Genomic DNA, 19,003 nt, shown 5'->3' on the forward strand with positions numbered 1-19,003 from the left:
AAAGCTTCCATCTTATATCCTTCTGCATCATCAGAAAAAGTTAAGATTTGCTCATATGCACATTTATTATGCAGATAAGGCAGTGTATACTAAGAGCCATTGATACTGTATATGTAAATATAATAAAAAAGGTTGGGGCCATGTAACGGTCAATGGATATTACCATGTTCCTTGGTCTGACAGCACCTTTCTTATCAGGTGTTCTATGTGACATGTGAGTCCAATGTAAAGACAGTTCAGATTTACCATGTTGAGGGATTTAACAAAACACATAAAGTCTGTCTTATGAAATATATCAGTCTACCAATATGAAAACCCACTGCCAGATAGTCATCAGGGACCTAAATCAGTAAGTCCGTACAAGTTTCCATTGAATCTGTGTAATACTTTACTTGACAATAACATTTTATATTGAGATTTATGAAGATGATAAAAGAGGTATAGTAGTTTTCTTACTTACCATACATCTCGTGTTACTGACTCTTTGGATTCAGGCATTCTACATGTGGATGGACATTTTCCCATAATACTCACACTGGTTGTATCTTTAATGTTGTGCAAATCAGAATAAAGCTACACAATTGTCACATCTGCTGATTGGTGTGAAAGAAAGTTTAGTTCTTGAAGAGAAACCATCATGTGTCGTTAATGATTATGAAAAGGCAGAATTAAAAGTATTCACCCAACACTTCCTACTGCAAAACTATGGGATGTAATATGTAATTTCCATGTTTTTTGGATGTTTTAAGTTGTTGATAGGTTAGCAAGCTAACCTTATTATCCTGAATAAAACTTAAAGAGAAACTAGTGTTTAAGTTACTTGGACACATCAGAATTCTAGGAGAACATGGTGTTAATAAATATGCCGGAGACTGCTTTTCAGTGCTCATCTCAAAAAGTGTAATAAATTATCCAAAAATCATTGGCATCCACTAATACTTCACAGCATTTTGTTGCGTTGATGATTTTATATTCAATGGGCTCATTGAGCACTCGAAGCTGTGCAGAGTTCTAATATAGGAAGTTACAGACTTTACTAGGAAAAAAAGTTATTTGATTTATGTAATTTTGCATGCCTTTCAGCAAAAGTGAAACAGTGTTCATGGCTAAAGACACTTCCTCATTTCACGATTACAGTTTTCACAAAAAAGATTGTTACAGTATAATAGCTATAGCATACAATTTTTCAGTTGTGTATCTTTAATGATTTAATTTATGCTGTAACACATAATGTGTGCTATTAATATGTTCAGTGCAGTTTTCAGTTTAATGATTATAGCAATTAATGTCTGGCAACAGAATTGTTTTATTTTGATTCACTCTTTCTGGTTATTGCTAATATGTGATTTGCATGTTTATATTTTCTGTACCATTTCCTGTTTAATGTGTCTTCATTTTTTGTGGTAGGTATTTTTATAACCTGCTCTAAGCACTCCATCTTTTATTTATCATGGTTCTGTGTTGTAGCCACTGTTAAAGTCATTGCCACACTCTGCTACTGCTTAACTGCACTTGCTCACTATACCATTTCTTCATACAAAGAAAACGCACGTATCATTAAGTTAGTTTATTTATGTGATGACAATATGGCAGTTGCAGTCTGAGCCAAACCAATTCTGATTCTAATTTGCAGAGACTATCCAAGCTGAATCTGGCATAAGTTCATTCTGTTAATGTCTCTTTAGCTGGTGTTTTCTTTTTCAAATATTTAAAGTGGCAGTGCACTTTTTGCAGGTTTTTGTTATTTCTTCCACTGTGGTGTGATTGTGGAGCTGAGTTGGCATATATAATTTGGTGTGTTATGGGGCACAGGGGAGCTTGCCACCCTGCAAAAAAAGCTTTTTTCAAATTTTTTATGTTTATAATTATTTTGGAATTTAGCTGTTGTGAAATCATCAGTCAAAATGTTTTCCCTTGACAGAACATACTTTATCTTCAGACTTTAACTATGAACCTTCCTAAATAGAATCGGAGCTATGCTGTTTCTGCAAAACAAAAAAAAACAAAAAAATATCCATCCCTCTCTTCTTTCTTCTGTACCTAAATCTCCTGTTAGACCACTCTGTTGTTTGCAATCAATGTTTTCTTAAATTACCACCTGAAGTACTAGAACAATTAAACATTTTTTCTAAATTAACATCTTGCATTTTTTATTTTATGTTGCCATGCTTTCAAATTTACCTTTAATGCAGCCCTGCATACCTTAATCATTATAGCAAGTAGTTGCATATCCATACTATTAATAGGCATACAATCTTTCAGTTCTTTGTTTAATCACAGGAAGCAGTTCTGACATCTGAAGTGTGCTACATCACAAAGGATGCAGGATCAACACAACCCCCAATTCAACTACAGTCTTATTTTGTCCCAGTTGTAATGTTATTTTTGTGTATGAGTATGTATAGGAGGAACATTGGAGGAAACAAGTTTAGATAAGGGTTTCTCTATTTCAGAGGATGGGATTTTATACACTATGAATGGATACACCATCTTTAACTATAGTGGAGTGTAGACTCACAATTATTTTTATTTCAAAAGGGTTTAACTTTTGTGCCAGCTGTTAACTTTGATTTAGGTGATTACCTTACTGAGCTGAAACTCCATACTAGAAAATAAAAAACTGGCTCTCAGTTTGAACAGCAAAGAAGTTAATGTAAGCTGTGTGGCCATTGCTAGAAAAAATATACAAAACCCTCCTGCTCACCCATTGGTTCACCTTTTGTAGCAAAAGTGTATCAGTGCTATTCATCTTTACAACCGTAAATGTAAAAATTATGGTTCTTTTAACTGAGGATGAGATAACCATTTGGAAACATTTAAAGAATGATAAGTTGGTTTATGTCATGAAACCAGACAAAGGCGGGGACACCATTTTAATGGATGCCTTCTCCTATTCAGGTAAAATGTTGGATATTTTATTTGATAAAGATCGGTACATCACAGTTTCACAGAACAATATGGATGTGGCCTATAAGGGCATAGATTTATTTTTGGGTGATCTACTTTCCCAGGATGTAATTACATATAGTGAATATAAGTTTCTGAACTGTGACAAACCTTTCACCCCCACAGTTTTTGGTATACGGAAGATACAAAAAAATATTTCAGATCCTATCCCCTGGCAACTTTTATTGATCGGAAACTGGAAAAATATATGAATTATTTTCTCCACCTGATTAAGGATTTGTGGGACTTTTTAAATAGAATCAAATATAGTAAACAAGTTATTTTTGTGACCACTGATGTTGTTGATTTGTTTTCATTTATTCCCCATCAGACAGCATCGAATACTTTTCGGAAATTGTCAGTTCATTAAGATTTTTAAATAGCCAAAAAGTACTGCTAATTGTAGATATGATAGACTTGGTCCTTAACAACAATTGCATTTACTCTGAGGGAGAACATTTTAAACAATGTAAGGGGGTAGCAATGGGGGCTGTTTGCACCCTTGTTTAAGCCAATATAGTTATGTTAGCCTGGGAGGATAGATTTATTTTTAAATCCAAATTCTAGACATGTTGGAGTTTGTATGCCTATTTTTTGGACAATACTTTTATATTTTTGAAGAACCCTATCAAAGAGTTAAATGAATGCTCTAAGTTTATTAACTCCTCAACTGAATTTTTAAGTTTTATGTCTCATCATTCCAGCAAGAGTATAAATTATTTGGATGTCCTGATCAGCAAACAAATCTATGAGTCAGGTTTTGTTTTGAACATCTATAGGAAACCAACATTTTCAAATTCCCACCTACATTTTAGTAGTTGCCACCCACTATGCCAAAAGAGAGGATTAGTGAAAGGACAATTCATAAAGTTGACTAGAATTATTTTGGATGATTCTGAGTTTGAGAAACAATGTGACCTGTTAGCGTGTTTCAGGATAGAGGTTACCTACTCAAAACAGTTAGTGAATTGAGGTCAGAAGTTAGAAATGGTAGGCATGGGAGATTTAAAGTGTTACTTGGTGAAGACCTCTCACTTGGTCCACATGGGAATTTGAATGATCTCAAAGAAACTGCCACTAGGTCCTTTAATCCATTATTTATTTTAATTTTTTTCCCAACAGCCACAGTATTTTTGGGTTTGACAATAATGTTTTGCATATTCTGGGTACTGAACCTCAGAACTGTTTACATGAGAAGTTACAATCTGAAAAAAACATTGAAAGTAAGAAGATCAATGTGACCATCCCAGACATAGTATATAGGTTTGGGTACAACATGAATAAATGTGCTCTGTGTAATCAGTGTGAACATATTTTGGTTGGAAATAGTATCATGATTCATGACAATAACGTTGTGCTGGCCAAAAATGGCAATTGTACCTCTAAAGGGGTGGTATATGTTGGTGTTTGTGAAACCTGTAACGCTTTCTATGTTGGCAAAACTGAAAGAGCATTGAACAGAAGATACTAGAAAATGTAGCGATAACAATGCTTTCTATAAACATAATAAGTTGTTGCCAAACCTCATAAGGTTTACATTTTCTATATTAGAACAGGTTCCTGTCAACCACTGAGATGGTTCTTGAGAGACTTTGGTTAAATATAAGGAGCTTCAGTGGCAGTTGAAGTTGATTGCCGACAATCTCCCTGGTCTAAATGACAGCATTTTGATTATCAGTGCTCTAAAACTAAGGGCAGACAAATTAAAACTGTACTTTTGCTCTTAATATATAAGTATGTATTTTCAAATTATTGATGAAATTAGATACTGATTTTTATATATTTCCTTTAAGACTTACATATCTGTTCATTTTTTATTATTACTTTTTTAGCACTATACATTAATACTAGGCAATTGTTTTTAACAGCTTAGCCCCTTTACGAGATTTTGATGTGATTCATCTTGTATGCAGATTTGTACTTCATGAATATTTATTAACTTATTATTTAGTTAAATCTGATTAGTTTTAAGTACATCATTTGATTTAAACTTTGTATATTTAAATGTCGTAAATTATTTGTGGTTCATTCCTGATGAAGTCCTGATTTGGTGGATGAAAGTGCTTGATTACTTGTGTGTTTTTAATAAATTCTTTGATTTATCAGTTCTGTTTATTATGTGTTGGACTCTAGTTTTTTCACACAGACTTCTCTGACTAGCATTGTTTTTTTTTTTTTTTTGGTTCTTTGTCATTGCTGCTGGGCTGGTTCTAGTACTGTTTCATTATTTAATTATTATTAAGAGTTTAACTCTTTTTAGACCCTAAGCTAATGGAACATGTTTCTGTTGCATTTTACTTCTGCTTAATTTTTTTTAGGCATTCTGTTCATATGACATACTCTCCATTTTTAATATTTTATATACTTTTTATTTGTGTTGTAATCTAATCATAAAATCAGGCATTTCTAGCACTTCAGTGATGTTATAACCACTGAAATGATTGTAATATATCTTGTAGTGCTACCAGTTTTCTAAACTTATGCCAACAAAGATCCTTATTCTCAATTACTATAATATATTTTAGGCCATTATTTTCCTTTATTTCCTATCAGCCATCTGTTCCCCTATCACCTTCATGTCTGAGAGTAACCATTATGCAGGCAAGCAGCATGATTTTATTTATTTATTTTTTTCAACCATTGGGTCCCTAACCTCATTACCTTTTGAGAAGTGTTGCACAGATGATATGTCAGAATGCGGATTCCATTGCTCAGGTATTCATGAGTTTATTCACACACACACGCACGTGCACGCGCACGCACGCACACACACACACACACACACACACACACACACACACACCTTCAATTCAAGATGTTGCTTGCTTGGTGATCCTTGTGTACTGCTGACCTAGTCCAATGTGATGTAATACCCTAGTCTTCACCAGTAGCCACCAGTGTGACTCAAGCACCTCCAGACCTCAGGATAGGTAAGCAGCAGTGTAAGCCAGTCATTCCAACCCAACTGATTAATCCAGCACTAACTGATTCGAGGCTGCCTGGGTCACACTTAGGGCTTTATCCCTCTGCACCATGGAAATGGCTTTTTATTGATAGAATTGGCTTCTTACAGTTAATCTTTTCATTAAGATGAGCCATTGTTATTGTACATCTGCCTATTAACTGAATATTCCATTGTCAAATGTGCCAGTAATCATGATTGTTGTTGCAGCACACCTAAAAAATTAAAGCAATACATAACTTATGTACTGTGAACCCACTTCAGATAAAATCATCAAAATATAATAGTAGAATGGCTGTGCAAATTTAAGAACTCTAATTCATTACTGAACCACAAACACTGTGGATGATAATGTTGTAGAATGACATCATTTTGTTTAGATCAGCTAAAATAAACCAAGTATTTTGATTAGAAATGAGGCTTTACCTAAAAGAAATACTGCTTTCTATGGTTGCAGCTTACTTTTTACATCAAGGATTTAATGACAGATAGTTATGATGAATTGCTACTAAATAGTGTACACATCACCCATGTGACAAGTTTTGTACAACTGTCAGGAGTAATCTTAAATATTTATTTCTATATAACCTCCTGTGACAGAGGCATTATGAACATCAGGTGTTTCAGCTATATGGTGATTCTGATTGCCATGACTTTTACGTTTGAAGTCGTTTTAATAGACAATTTCAAGCCAATGGCTTTATTGGCCTGAAATTGTCCATTAAAAGGACTTCAAACGTAAAAGTCATGGGCAATCAGAATCACCATATAGCTGTAACACCTGATGTTCATAAGGGTCATCTGCATATATCCCATGTGGCTCTGTCACAGGAGGTTTGGGAGGTCACTCATTGGAAGTTCTATCTTGGCTGCAGTTTTCATTTAGTTTTTACTGATTGGTTTTTCAGTGTGACCTTCTCACTCTTTGTTTTAATTTCTATATAATATGGAATAATTCTCTTTATGATTCTAAGATTCAAATATTCCATGCAATAGAATTACCTTTTAGGGGTTTTAATAGCCAGTTTTGAATTTATCATTTTCATTGTTGTATATGTAGCAAAGCTCTTCAACAATACCATTTAACATAAACATTTTGAAATGTAATGATCATTCTACCTTATTATAATATCCTGTTCTGAGTTAATTAATTTTTCCCTTCTCACTATAATTATATAAAAATCAATGGAGTTTGTTTCACTTTTTCATGGTAGCTTTGTTCTCTTATTGGGTTTAGAAAGGTCAGCTTAATATTAGAAACTTCAAATAAGCTGCCATTATAATAATATTATTATCTGTCTGTTTCAACTTCCATCTTTTTTGATGGTGTTATATTCAATGTGGTTTTAATCTAGCTATGTTGGTCTGCAACTTATTCCTCATTTATTTATTTGTAACACTCATAGCTCTCAACTTCTTATCACAAAAAAAAAAAAAAAAAATCTGAGCAAAGCCAAAAATAATGGGGGGGGGGGACAAAGTCCCCCAAAACAGGAACACATTGTAAATGTTGCTATTATAAGCTTAGAAAGTTGGTAGAATAAAATGTTTTGTGTTACCATACATTATCTGAAGAATAAGAAGTCAGAAACTCAAATGCCTGTCATTATATAATTTATTCAATCACTGATTTGCCACAAAAATCCAGAAAACAACAAATTTTATGAGGAACAGACCAAAAATATGAGTCAAAAATCTGGACATTCTGCAAAAATCTGGACAGCTGAGAGGTATGGAAACACTACTCAGTCCCGTATATATGAACAAGTATAACAGAGAAGTGGTAGAATCAATGAATGAACCACATGGAGGTATAAATAGTTTTATTTGAATGGGTCTTGAGAATTATTATATTCTAGCCTAGCTGCACGGTGTTGATGTTAATGCAATATCCTACAACCAACACTACATTTACAAGTGGCTAACACATTTTATTGTTTCAGAATCTTCTTCACTGTTATATGCTCTAAGGCATATAAAGCAAGTATGAAATTATTTACTAATGAGTTCTTAAACTGAAATGTTATACAAGTATTTATATTTGTCTGTTTATCTATCTATATACTTCTGCCTCTGTTTTTAATTTCTTCACTCATCTTGCATAATTACAGGTTAAAGAACTTGGTGCTGTGATATATAACTGCAGCCACCTTGCCAAAGATCTAATGAAAATCTTTCAGACATACTGGGCTCTTGGGCACCACAATGCCAGTATTCCTGATCCATGGCCAGCCAATTATACGACCAAGATTAATAAGGCCAATCCCCTAGAGCTGAAGTTTAATGGCACATCAGCAAGTGTATATTTTACAGTAAGTACATACTCTGTATTTAATTTTAATGTCTAACTAGCAATAGAAGTTTATTGTATGTCTTGTGCTCTTTTAGGAAAATAGGAGGATCATGATAAATTGATGTAATTTAAATGGCAAGATTCAGGATTCATAAAAATGGTCTACTGGCATTAAGGAGACTTGTCCAGCAGCCATCTATAATTCTTTGAATCCAAAAGAGGATGGACTACTTGGGGGAAAAAGCTGTTTCCTGCATGGTGCATCACTTCTGGGCATTGTCAACACAATCCTTCAAATTGACATGTTTTACAAAACTGCTGACGTGTGGCTCATGAAAGCAAACTACATCATTTACATGTGCACACAGCAAGATGCTGAGCAGCAGGAGCAGTGAAACAGAGCAGGTTAATGCAGAAAACATTTATACAAATATTTAATCATGCAGGCTAATAAAGGGTACATGTGTGCCATCCTAACTCATCAGGAAGGCTTTTGGGGGGGGTTCTAGATCTCTGTCATATGGCCATTCACTATCAAGATACTGTGATTGGGACATTAGCAGGGATATGAAAAATGATTATTGCGATACTTCCAAGGTCTATATGGGGTCCAAGTACTATTCACTGCGAGATAGTAGAGGAAATAGAGAATAGGACCAGCCTGTTTGCTGATGACATGAAAATATCAGCAACAGTAGAAAAATAAGGAAAACATCTAATTAAGTTTGGAAAGGCTGAATGAGTGGTCAGAAATGTTGCATTTGAAGTTCATTGCAAACAAATGCAAAATACTGCATTTAGGCCACAAGCCTGGTGTGAATTATCTGCTGGAGGAACAGGAACCAAAGTTAACAGAGAAAAAAAATGGATCTGAGGCATTGATCATATATGGAATGTACCACTGAAAACAGAGTGAGAGGTGAATGACAACAGCAAATAAAATGCTGGGGAGTATCCTCAGACGGATAAATTCCAGAAGCAAAGAACTAATACTTGTACTCACTGGTTAGCCAGACCATGCCTTGAGTACTGTATGCAGTTCTAGAGGCCATATAAGGAAAAGGACATCAGGCTGCTGGAAAGAATCCAGGCAAAAGTTACCAGAAAGATCCACTGGGTATGAGGGAAGGAATATGACCTCATTTGAGACAAGATGAAAGTTATACTATAGGTTCATAGGTTCATAGGTAAGTACTAGTCTTGCTGCTCTTGAAGGTCATTTTAAACTTAGCCAGTTTCCCTTTATATGCTCAAAATAACCCATCCCATTTGGTTACAGATTGGCCTTACCCATCCCATGGTCGATAATTACATATTACCCCTAATAAGAATAACTGGAATCATATCATAGATAATTTGAGGGGATCCATGCATATGATAAAGCATTCAGGAGCTGCATCTGTCCATTAGTAGTACAGAGGCCAGTCCTGCAGGACATTTTCTGTTCCGTAGCTATAGATCTAAGTTGCATTTGAAAATAGACAGGGATGAGCTTTGTTCCATGTGGATGGGGAGTCTGTTCCACAGCAGTGGTATCTTGTGAAATATACCAGTCCCTCCAAACTGTTTTGTTGATGTTGGAGATGAGGTTTAGATCCCTAGACTGAGTATTTCTGATGGCATTTGTCTTGCTGAAATGCAGTAAATCCATCAGTAAAGGGTCAGTGGATGCCTTGTAGACACAAGTCACCTCTTAGCAGTCTGGAGGATACATAATATAGTGAAAGAGTTTTGAGTAAGTCCATTTAAGACATGTTGTTTTGGCCTTATGTCCTTTTACTAAGGTATCTCTTTGGGCATTCCAGTTGTTGCATGTGTCTTGACAGATACATGCCAAAGGGAGCATTATATTCAATGACTGGCCTAATGAGGGCTGACTAAACAGGGACAGTGACATCTCTAGATCTAGGATTAGCTCCTATATTTATAAGATGTGCAATACAGAAGAACTTTCTTACAACAATAGACACATGTTGGTCAAAAGTTAGATCACTATCCACATAAGTTTTCATATCCTGGACAACTGGGTCAACTGTTAGAGGTGTATTGTCAGTCAGGTTGTTCCCTGAGGGAGATAACCTCCCAAAGGATACAATAATGTATTTTTTGGCATTTAGTTTCAGACCATGATTTTGACACCAGTTATTTATTTGACACAGTCACTTCTCCAGGATGACTAAATCATTTGGGGATTCAATGACTGCTCCTTGCGTGCAGTCATCTGCAGACTTAGCCAGAGAGCTTTGGTGTTATGCATTTATACTAGTGCATAATTTCATACCAGGGAGATGTGAATGGGTTGTTATAGGTTCATAGGTTCATAGATAGGTACTAGACTATCTGCCCAAAGGAATTTATAAGCCTAGCCAGAATGTGTTGGCTTTCGCCACCCCTTAGATTAGTTCCCTGTGCCTCTGTCCAGCAGAGCCACTGAAGTGATCCCTGGGGTAAACTTTCTGTCTCCCATCCACTCGTTAAGATTTCTCTTGAAGAGTGTTAGTGAGGAGCTCTGCCTAATGTAGATTGGAATCTTGTTCCAGAGCATGGGTAGTCTCTGGGACAGGAATCTATCCCTCCAGCACATCCTATTTATTGCTGTGGTGAGGTTTAGAGCCCTAGAGCATGTGGCTCGATGGGATATGGTTTTCTTTAGGTGGAGTATGTCCATCAATTCTGGGTTGGACATGGCCTTGTATGTCAGGCAGACATCACCTCTGAGTAGGTGGTATGCAACCGAGTACAGCTGGAGTTTCTTCAGTCGAGCTGCATAGGGCATCTGTTTGAGGCCAGTGATCCTCTTGGTGAGGTACTTCTGTGGTCTTTCCAGCTGTTGCAGGTGTCTTGTAAGGTACATCCCAAATGGGGCATTGTGCTCTATGATGGGTCTGATGAGTGATGTGTAGAGGGGCACAATGACCTCTTTCGATCTGGATGCAAACCCTTTTGTGATTAGGTGGGCCACATAGAAGGATTTTCTAACTACTTTGGCAATGTGATTATCAAAGGTGAGATTACTATCTACTTGGGTCCCCAGATCCCTTATTTCATCTTCCGTATTTAGGGGGCTACCACCTATGTGGTAGTTTGTGGGTACTTTGTTTTTCCAAAGGGAATGACAGAACAGGAATGACAGAGAAGGAAGGAGAAGGCCCAGGCAGAAGACTGTAGAGAGTAATTAATCTCTGCATCTCTGAAAGTACTTTTTTTACACATATGAGGTTATCAACACATAGCATGGACTACAGAATGGGTGGTGGGTAGGGAATCCACAAAGGTATTCATGCAAGCATGGGGCAGGTGGAAAAAGGGTAAGGGTGGAAGGTAGGGAGGACAGGAAATAAATCATTATATGAGCTTAAAAGGGCAGACTTGACAGACTTAGTCTCCTGCTGCCATCAAGCAAATGTAATGTAATATAAAGAACAATGACTGGAACTGATGTGGACATTATCTGTTGGCATGTTAATTTATTTTGTAGAGGATGAATGACTGGAACTGATGTGGACACTACCTGTTGTCATGTTAATTTTTGTTGTAGAGGATGAATGACTGGAACTGATGTGGACACTACCTGTTGTCATGTTAGTTTTTGTTGTAGAGGATGAATCATGCCAGAAGTGTAGTAGCCAAAGTGACTGGGATCTAGATACCTGATATACTCTGTGAAGAGAGGGCATTTATTTACAGTATGTATTGACAGACAAGGTGCCTATCATGGCAGTAACCTATGCCATGATAGGCACACTTTGGCAGGTAGACACTTAATTTTGTCACGTTGATCAGTAACAAACTGGCTCAACTATGTTACTGTAATCACTGACCATCTTATTGAGAGGAGGGCTCCAGTACCCGGTCAACTGAGAAAACATACTGTTCTATGCATCTCCTCTACAAGTAAGTGAAGCATAATCCCCTAACAGTTAACAGGGCAAGTCAAACTCATCAAAAAAAAAAAAAAAATCTGCTGAAACTGCAGGTGATATTATTTAAAAATTTGCAGCCCAAAGAAATGTTAACTCCACAGTTGTGCAACTATGGGAAGAAGAGAAACATCCTGTAAAGTGAAAACATATTATAACTGTAATTTTGCAATAGAGCCAGTAGTGCTAATGAATGACTTGTAGATTTGGGAAGCTAGAATCAGGGATACTGCATTCCACAAGCTAGGTTCATCGGATGGTAGATGTACCATTCTGGACAGTACTAAAATCCTTCTGACATTTTCCTTATACCATTCTACTGGCCAGCTAGCCATCCTTTACAAATTAGTGTTCTTACTGAATCATGTGATGATGATGCTGCTGTATGTATTCTGTTCTTACTGAATCATGTGATCCTGCTGTTGCTGTATGTATTGGGGCATACTCTGTTCTAACTGAATTATGTGTTGCTGCTGTATGTATTGGAGCATACTCTGTTCTTTTCTTACTGAATCATGTGATGCTGCTGTATGTATTGGGGCATACTCTGTTCGTTTCTTACTGAATCATGTGATGATGATGCTGCTGTATGTATTCTGTTCTTACTGAATCATGTGATTCTGCTGTTGCTGTATGTATTGGGGCATACTCTGTTCTAACTGAATCATGTGATGCTGCTGTATGTATTGGGGCATACTCTGTTCTTTTCTTACTGAATCATGTGATGCTGCTGTATGTATTGGGGCATACTCTGTTCTTTTTTTACTGAATCATGTGATGCTGTTGTTGCTGTATGTATTGGGGTATATTCTGTTCTTTCTGAATCATGTGATGCTGCTGCTGCTGTATGCATTGGGGCATACTCTGTTCTTACTGAATCGTGTGATGTTGCTGCTGCTGTATGTATTGGGGAATACTCTGTTCCTACTGAATCATGTGATCCTGCTGTTGCTGTATGTATTGGGGCATACTCTGTTCTTACTGAATCATGTGATCCTGCTGTTGCTGTATGTATTAGGGCATACTCTGTTCTTACTGAATCATGTGATCCTGCTGTTGCTCTATGTATTGGGGCATACTCTGTTATTACTGAATCATGTGATGCTGCTGTATGTATTGGGGAATACTCTGTTCTTACTGAATCGTGTGATGTTGCTGCTGCTGTATGTATTGGGAAATACTCTGTTCTTACTGTGATCCTGCTGTTGCTGTATGTATTGGGGCATACTCTGTTCTTACTGAATCATGTGATGCTGCTGTATGTATTGGGGCATACTCTGTTCTAACTGAGTCATGTGATGCTGCTGTATGTATTGGGGCATACTCTGTTCTTACTGAATCATGTGATGCTGCTGTATGTATTGGGGAATACTCTGTTCTTACTGAATCATGTGATCCTGCTGTTGCTGTATGTATTGGGGCATACTCTGTTCTTACTGAATCATGTGATCCTGCTGTTGCTGTATGTATTGGGGCATACTCTGTTCTTACTGAATCATGTGATGCTGCTGCTGTATGTATTGGGGCATACTCTGTTCTTACTGAATCATGTGATGCTGCTGTATGTATTGGGGCATACTCTGTTCTTACTGAATCATGCAATGCTGCTGCTGTTGCTGTATGTATTGGGGATACTCTGTTCTTAATGAATCATTTGATGCTGCTGCTGCTGTATGTATTGGGGCATACTCTGTTCTTACTGAATCATGTGATGCTGCTGTATGTATTGGGGCATACTCTGTTCTTACTGAATCATGTGATGCTGCTGTATGTATTGGGGCATACTCTGTTCTTACTGAATCATGTGTGCCGCTGCTGTTGCAGTATGTATTGGGGATACTCTGTTCTTACTGAATCATGTGATGATGCTGCTGTATGTATGTATTGGGGCATACTCTGTTCTTACTGAATTATATGATGCTGCTGTATGTATTGGGGCATACTCTGTTCTTACTGAATCATTTGATGCTGCTGCTGCTGTATGTATTGGGGCATACTCTCCATATCCAATGTGCAGCTATGATGGCGACGTTTGAAGCCCAGCATAGTCTACATTCATGACACAGTGTTCAACAAGAAAATGCGTCTCTCCCAGTCTCGTATAAGAAGTATTTCTATTTTTAAAAATGTTCTTTTCAAACCAATTCATGTAGTGCATATTATACTGTTTAAAAGTAAAACTGAAATTAATTGTACATAGTTAAAAAATAATATAATGATTTATTAGTAAAGTAGTACAAACAGCTGAGGAGGAGAAACAAGACAATAAAATATGAGTAAGGTATTCAGCTACTACAACTCCTACAGGTGCACTTTTCTCATCCTAAAATGATGACAATAAACTATTTTTTGAAGGGAGAAAAGCTTCACATGTACAAAATATTAAAATGTCAAATATACATGCCAATCTGTTAATCTGATCCATCCTTGCATCATCCATGCTATATGGCATCGGATTATCTATGATTCTATGATCTATGAATACAAGTACTGGAATACCATACACTCTAGTACAGAGTTCCTAACAATTTAGTAAACTTAGATGGACAATAGGAACTGCACCCTCTCAGCTGACCTTCTACCAGCAGAATATCTACAGATAGCTGCAGCAGCAGTAGCCTTTCCTATTTCCATCCTAATAAATAGAACCATTACTGAAGGAACCATCCCATCTATCAGGAAAATCTCCCACATTATCCCACTGCATAAATGTGGCAACTCAACTGAACTCTCAAACTACCGCCCAATAGCTTTACTCTCTCCTTTAGCTAAAATAATGGAAAAATGTATCCACCGCCAACTACTAGACCACCTACTGCAAAATAACTTACTAGCTAACTATCAGCATGGCTTCAGGCCTTTCCACAGCACCACCACAGCCCTCTTATCCTTTTCCAACTGTATTAACAATAACCAAAACAACAATACTCTGTCCTCAGCACTCTTTATCAACCTATCAAAAGCCTTTGATATGGTTAACCATCAGCTACTCTTGAATATACTTAAGTCTCTCTCACTATATACACAGGCTTTACAATGGTTTAAATCCTACCTTGAAAATATGCAACAGGCCATGCTAGGCATCCCTCAAGGTTCAATCTTGGGCCCTCTCCTTTTCTCAATTTTTCTCAATGATCATAATCTAATAATTCCTCAGGCTACATGTATCCAATATGCTGATGACTCCACACTAATATGCTCGGCTACCTCTACACCTAAACTCCAGTCCCTTACCCAAACAGTGCTTAACATAGTAGAAAGCTGGTTCTCACAGCATAGCCTCCTCCTGAACCCTAAAAAGATGAAACTACTACTCTTCACTCCCACACAAAAGTCCTGCCCAATTGACTTCACAGTTATATCCAATGATGGCATTGTCATATCTCCTGACCCAACTACCAAGCTCTTAGGAATAACAATAGACCTAAATCTTAACTTTGACACACATATTAACACAGCAATAAAATCAGTTAACAGAAAACTAGGATCCCTCTACAGGATTAAACCCTTCCTTACTCCAACAGCTCGAACAACTATTGTCCATACCCATCTAATTTCTACCCTCCTCTATGACTCTCCCATTTATACCAACCTATCAAAAAACAACCTTAACAAACTAGCTACCTCCTACAACAATATTGCCAGATTTGCTACTGCTTCCTCATTTAGAACTCACCACTGTCAAAACCTAAAGCAACTCGGTTGGCTGGAACTACATAATCAACTTCAGTTTCACCAACTTATTATTGCCCATAAGATCCTCTATCTTCCTAAAAATACTCCAATACTTACTAGCCTTCTAACCCCCTACTAGTACCTACAGTTAAATCCAAAAATAAGGCTGGGGATTCACTGTTCTCCAACACCGTGGATAAATCCTGGAATCTGCTTCCCAATGAACTCTCATCTCTCTCCTCAATGCAACTGTTCAAAAAAAAACAACTTAGGGAATACCTTAATAACCACTGGTTATGCCCATGTAGTAACCCAGACTAATCATACCCCCACTATGTCTGAACACTACCTATATAACCATTTGCTATTTAATTCCAACTCTTTCTTTGCCTCCGAGAGTAGACCCAGTTAAGCTAACTCAAGTCTTTACAACTTACTCTTATATAGGATCCACTACAGAGTATGAACTGGTATAGTAAGCATTTTACTGTATGAACTTGTTTTCACACACACACACACACACATATATATATATATATATATATATATATATATATATATATATATATATATACCTATAAAGAAATTCTTTACCTTTCTTCTTACTACATATTTTAAAGTTGCTATGCTACTATATGATCAATTGGATCGCACACTGTTAAATAGTACTGTACCTGAAGCTGCTATATTTGTTAGTGTGTTTTCATTTCTCTTTCTTATTATGTGCTACTTTAAAATTGTGTTTTTTTCTCTTTCTTATTATCTGCTACTTTAAAGTTGCTACGCTGCTATATAACATTTGTATTCTTCACCTTAAAATAGTACTGTACCTGAAGTTGCTAATATTTTTATTTATCTGTACCTGAAGTTGCTAAAATTTTTGTTTATGTGGAGCTTATCTCCCTGGGCCTCTACTGAAAATGGACATATATCCAGTTAGACCAGCCCGGTCAACAAATATAAAATAAAAATAAATGTAAAATAAAAATAAAAATAAAATTGCTCCTGTGTGTGTGTGTGTGTGTGTGTGTGTGTGTGTGTGTGTGTGTCTGTGTAATGTGTGTGTAGTGTGTGTGCATTTGTGTGTTTATGCACAAGAGAAAATATGTATACATGAATATTTAAGACAACATTACATTTCACCGTGGTGACTCAGTTTTGATATCACAGCTTCTGGAACTAACATAAGTAGAGGTATAGTTCAGTCTACGTGAACACTAAAAACTAAAAATGGTCTCTGCTTTTACCTCTAGGTAGTTCACACTTACATGAATAACAGCATGTGTCTAAAATTTAGAAATACATGTTTTTAGTTAACAATAACAAATGTGAGCATCTGTATGCAGCATAGCAACATAGATGTAAAAATATTTATGCTCAAGTAAGCCAATAAACTTCTAAATTACATTTTTTTTGGTAGATAAAATGATTAAGAAACATAATAACATTAGTTTCCTATAAGTTTTTACCTGGTCAATCATGCTAAGAAGTGTGACCTAGAATGACTTTGATGTGGACCACATTAAATCTTTCAAGACAGTGCAAACAATTGGTGAGTCTCATCATGTTCTTGATGATTGAAAGACTAATCAGGATAATTGATGCATCTGAGTGGAGTTCACTGATTTGAAACAGGCCACATATATAGGAGTTAGCAGTCAGCAAGGTTAGGAAAAAGCTGCAGAACTCCAAAGGAGTGTAGCATGGTTTGCATCTGTGACTTCATCTGCCAGCCCAATGGCACAGACACAGGGTATCCATGTATTCCACCAGTGACCCCACTGCAAAAATGAGCCTGAGCTGCATGGTAGGGATGTATTAAGTCATTCCTAAACAGTTCTCATATCCTTGCATGTATTCCACCAGTGACCCCACTGCAAAAATGAGCCTGAGCTGCATGGTAGGGATGTATTAAGTCATTCCTAAGCAGTTCTCATATCCTTGTTTGCATGGCTTTTGGCAGCATGAAAATATAACAGTGTACAGAAAAATGAGCTCTGCACGCATGGCATCATTACCTGTTACATTTCTAAGGATAGGAGGCTTGACTAACTACCAGAGATGACTTCCATCCACTCTTCCCAAATCAAGACCCTGCATACAGCAGATTTGCTGGCCTCTTCCTTCTAACCTGTTAGCTTTTGTAGTCCATCACTAGTATAAACAAGAGCAGGCTCCTCTCCTTGAGTCCCAACACTGTTCATATTTGTATCATTAGATGCCTGTTCATAGTCTACCCTGATTCTACCAATCATTAGGTGATCTTGAGCAATCACAGGACTGCCAAAATCAGCTTTTTTGAGACCTTGTAATATTCCTTCTCCATGTCTAGAAATGCCCAATTGGATTGTTTTCTAATCTCCAGCGTTTTCTCCACTACCTCTTTCTCAGTGCAAGCATCAGATGAGTTGCATTGTGTCTCCGTCTGATTAATGCCCCATCTTACTTCTTACTACTCTTCATATCCATTTATCAGTCACCCTCAACAACAGTCATACAATGCGACAGGAGTTTGATGACTTTGGACTGCCTTTAGTTATGAATATCATCTTTGTTGTTGTACAACGGCACTGCAATGCTTATTCAACAATTGTCTGGCATATGTCTCTCTCTCTCTCTCTCACTCTTCGTACCATGATGAGTGTTCTCAGGAGCTATTTCTCCCTAATGCACCCAACATCTTCATCATTCCTGCATATATACACAGAAAAAAATTGCACATCATCAATTATGCTAGAATCACATATTTGTGTATGAGTGAAGCAGAGAGACCAGTGAGAAAGCTTATGAATACAGGGAGGCCATAGAAACTCTGCAAATAAATTACCTCAGCTGAAAAAAGAACTGAAGAATCAAGCTGTGTCAGGCTAAAATTTAAAACTGGCATTTTAGCCTGGATTATACTTTTTTATTTTTTTATTTGGTTTTAAAATAATAAATAAACAAATCAATTATAAAATAAACAAATAACTATTTACATAGGTCCACAGTTGATCAATACATCAAAGTTATACTATACATCAACAATTAATATTTTTCAAGCAAGTTTTTAAGTTTAATCCAAGATTTATATGAATGTGGAATATTAGTTCTCGTCTTTACAGTATGCAGTCCACTACTGCAAACACGTTTTGCCAAACTAATAAATTCAGCACTAGAGGGTGTAACTTTACTTTTTCAATTTTTAGTAATTACTTTTCTGACTAT

At 36.7% G+C, this 19,003-nt stretch overlaps 1 protein-coding gene across 1 annotated transcript in view; it reads left to right on the plus strand.

Moving 5' to 3' along the window:
• Positions 1-19,003, plus strand: part of PLD4 (phospholipase D family member 4) — a 420,480-nt gene that overhangs the window by 130,917 nt on the left and 270,560 nt on the right. The window contains exon 7 of the mRNA XM_044074359.1: positions 8,020-8,220. Within this exon, the coding sequence (XP_043930294.1) occupies positions 8,020-8,220 (201 nt within the window). The remainder of the gene's footprint in view (positions 1-8,019; positions 8,221-19,003) is intronic.

Source organism: Protopterus annectens, chromosome 6.part0 (assembly GCF_019279795.1).
Source record: "Protopterus annectens isolate FY-2018-M chromosome 6.part0, PAN1.0, whole genome shotgun sequence".
NCBI classification, from domain to species: domain Eukaryota; kingdom Metazoa; phylum Chordata; order Ceratodontiformes; family Protopteridae; genus Protopterus; species Protopterus annectens.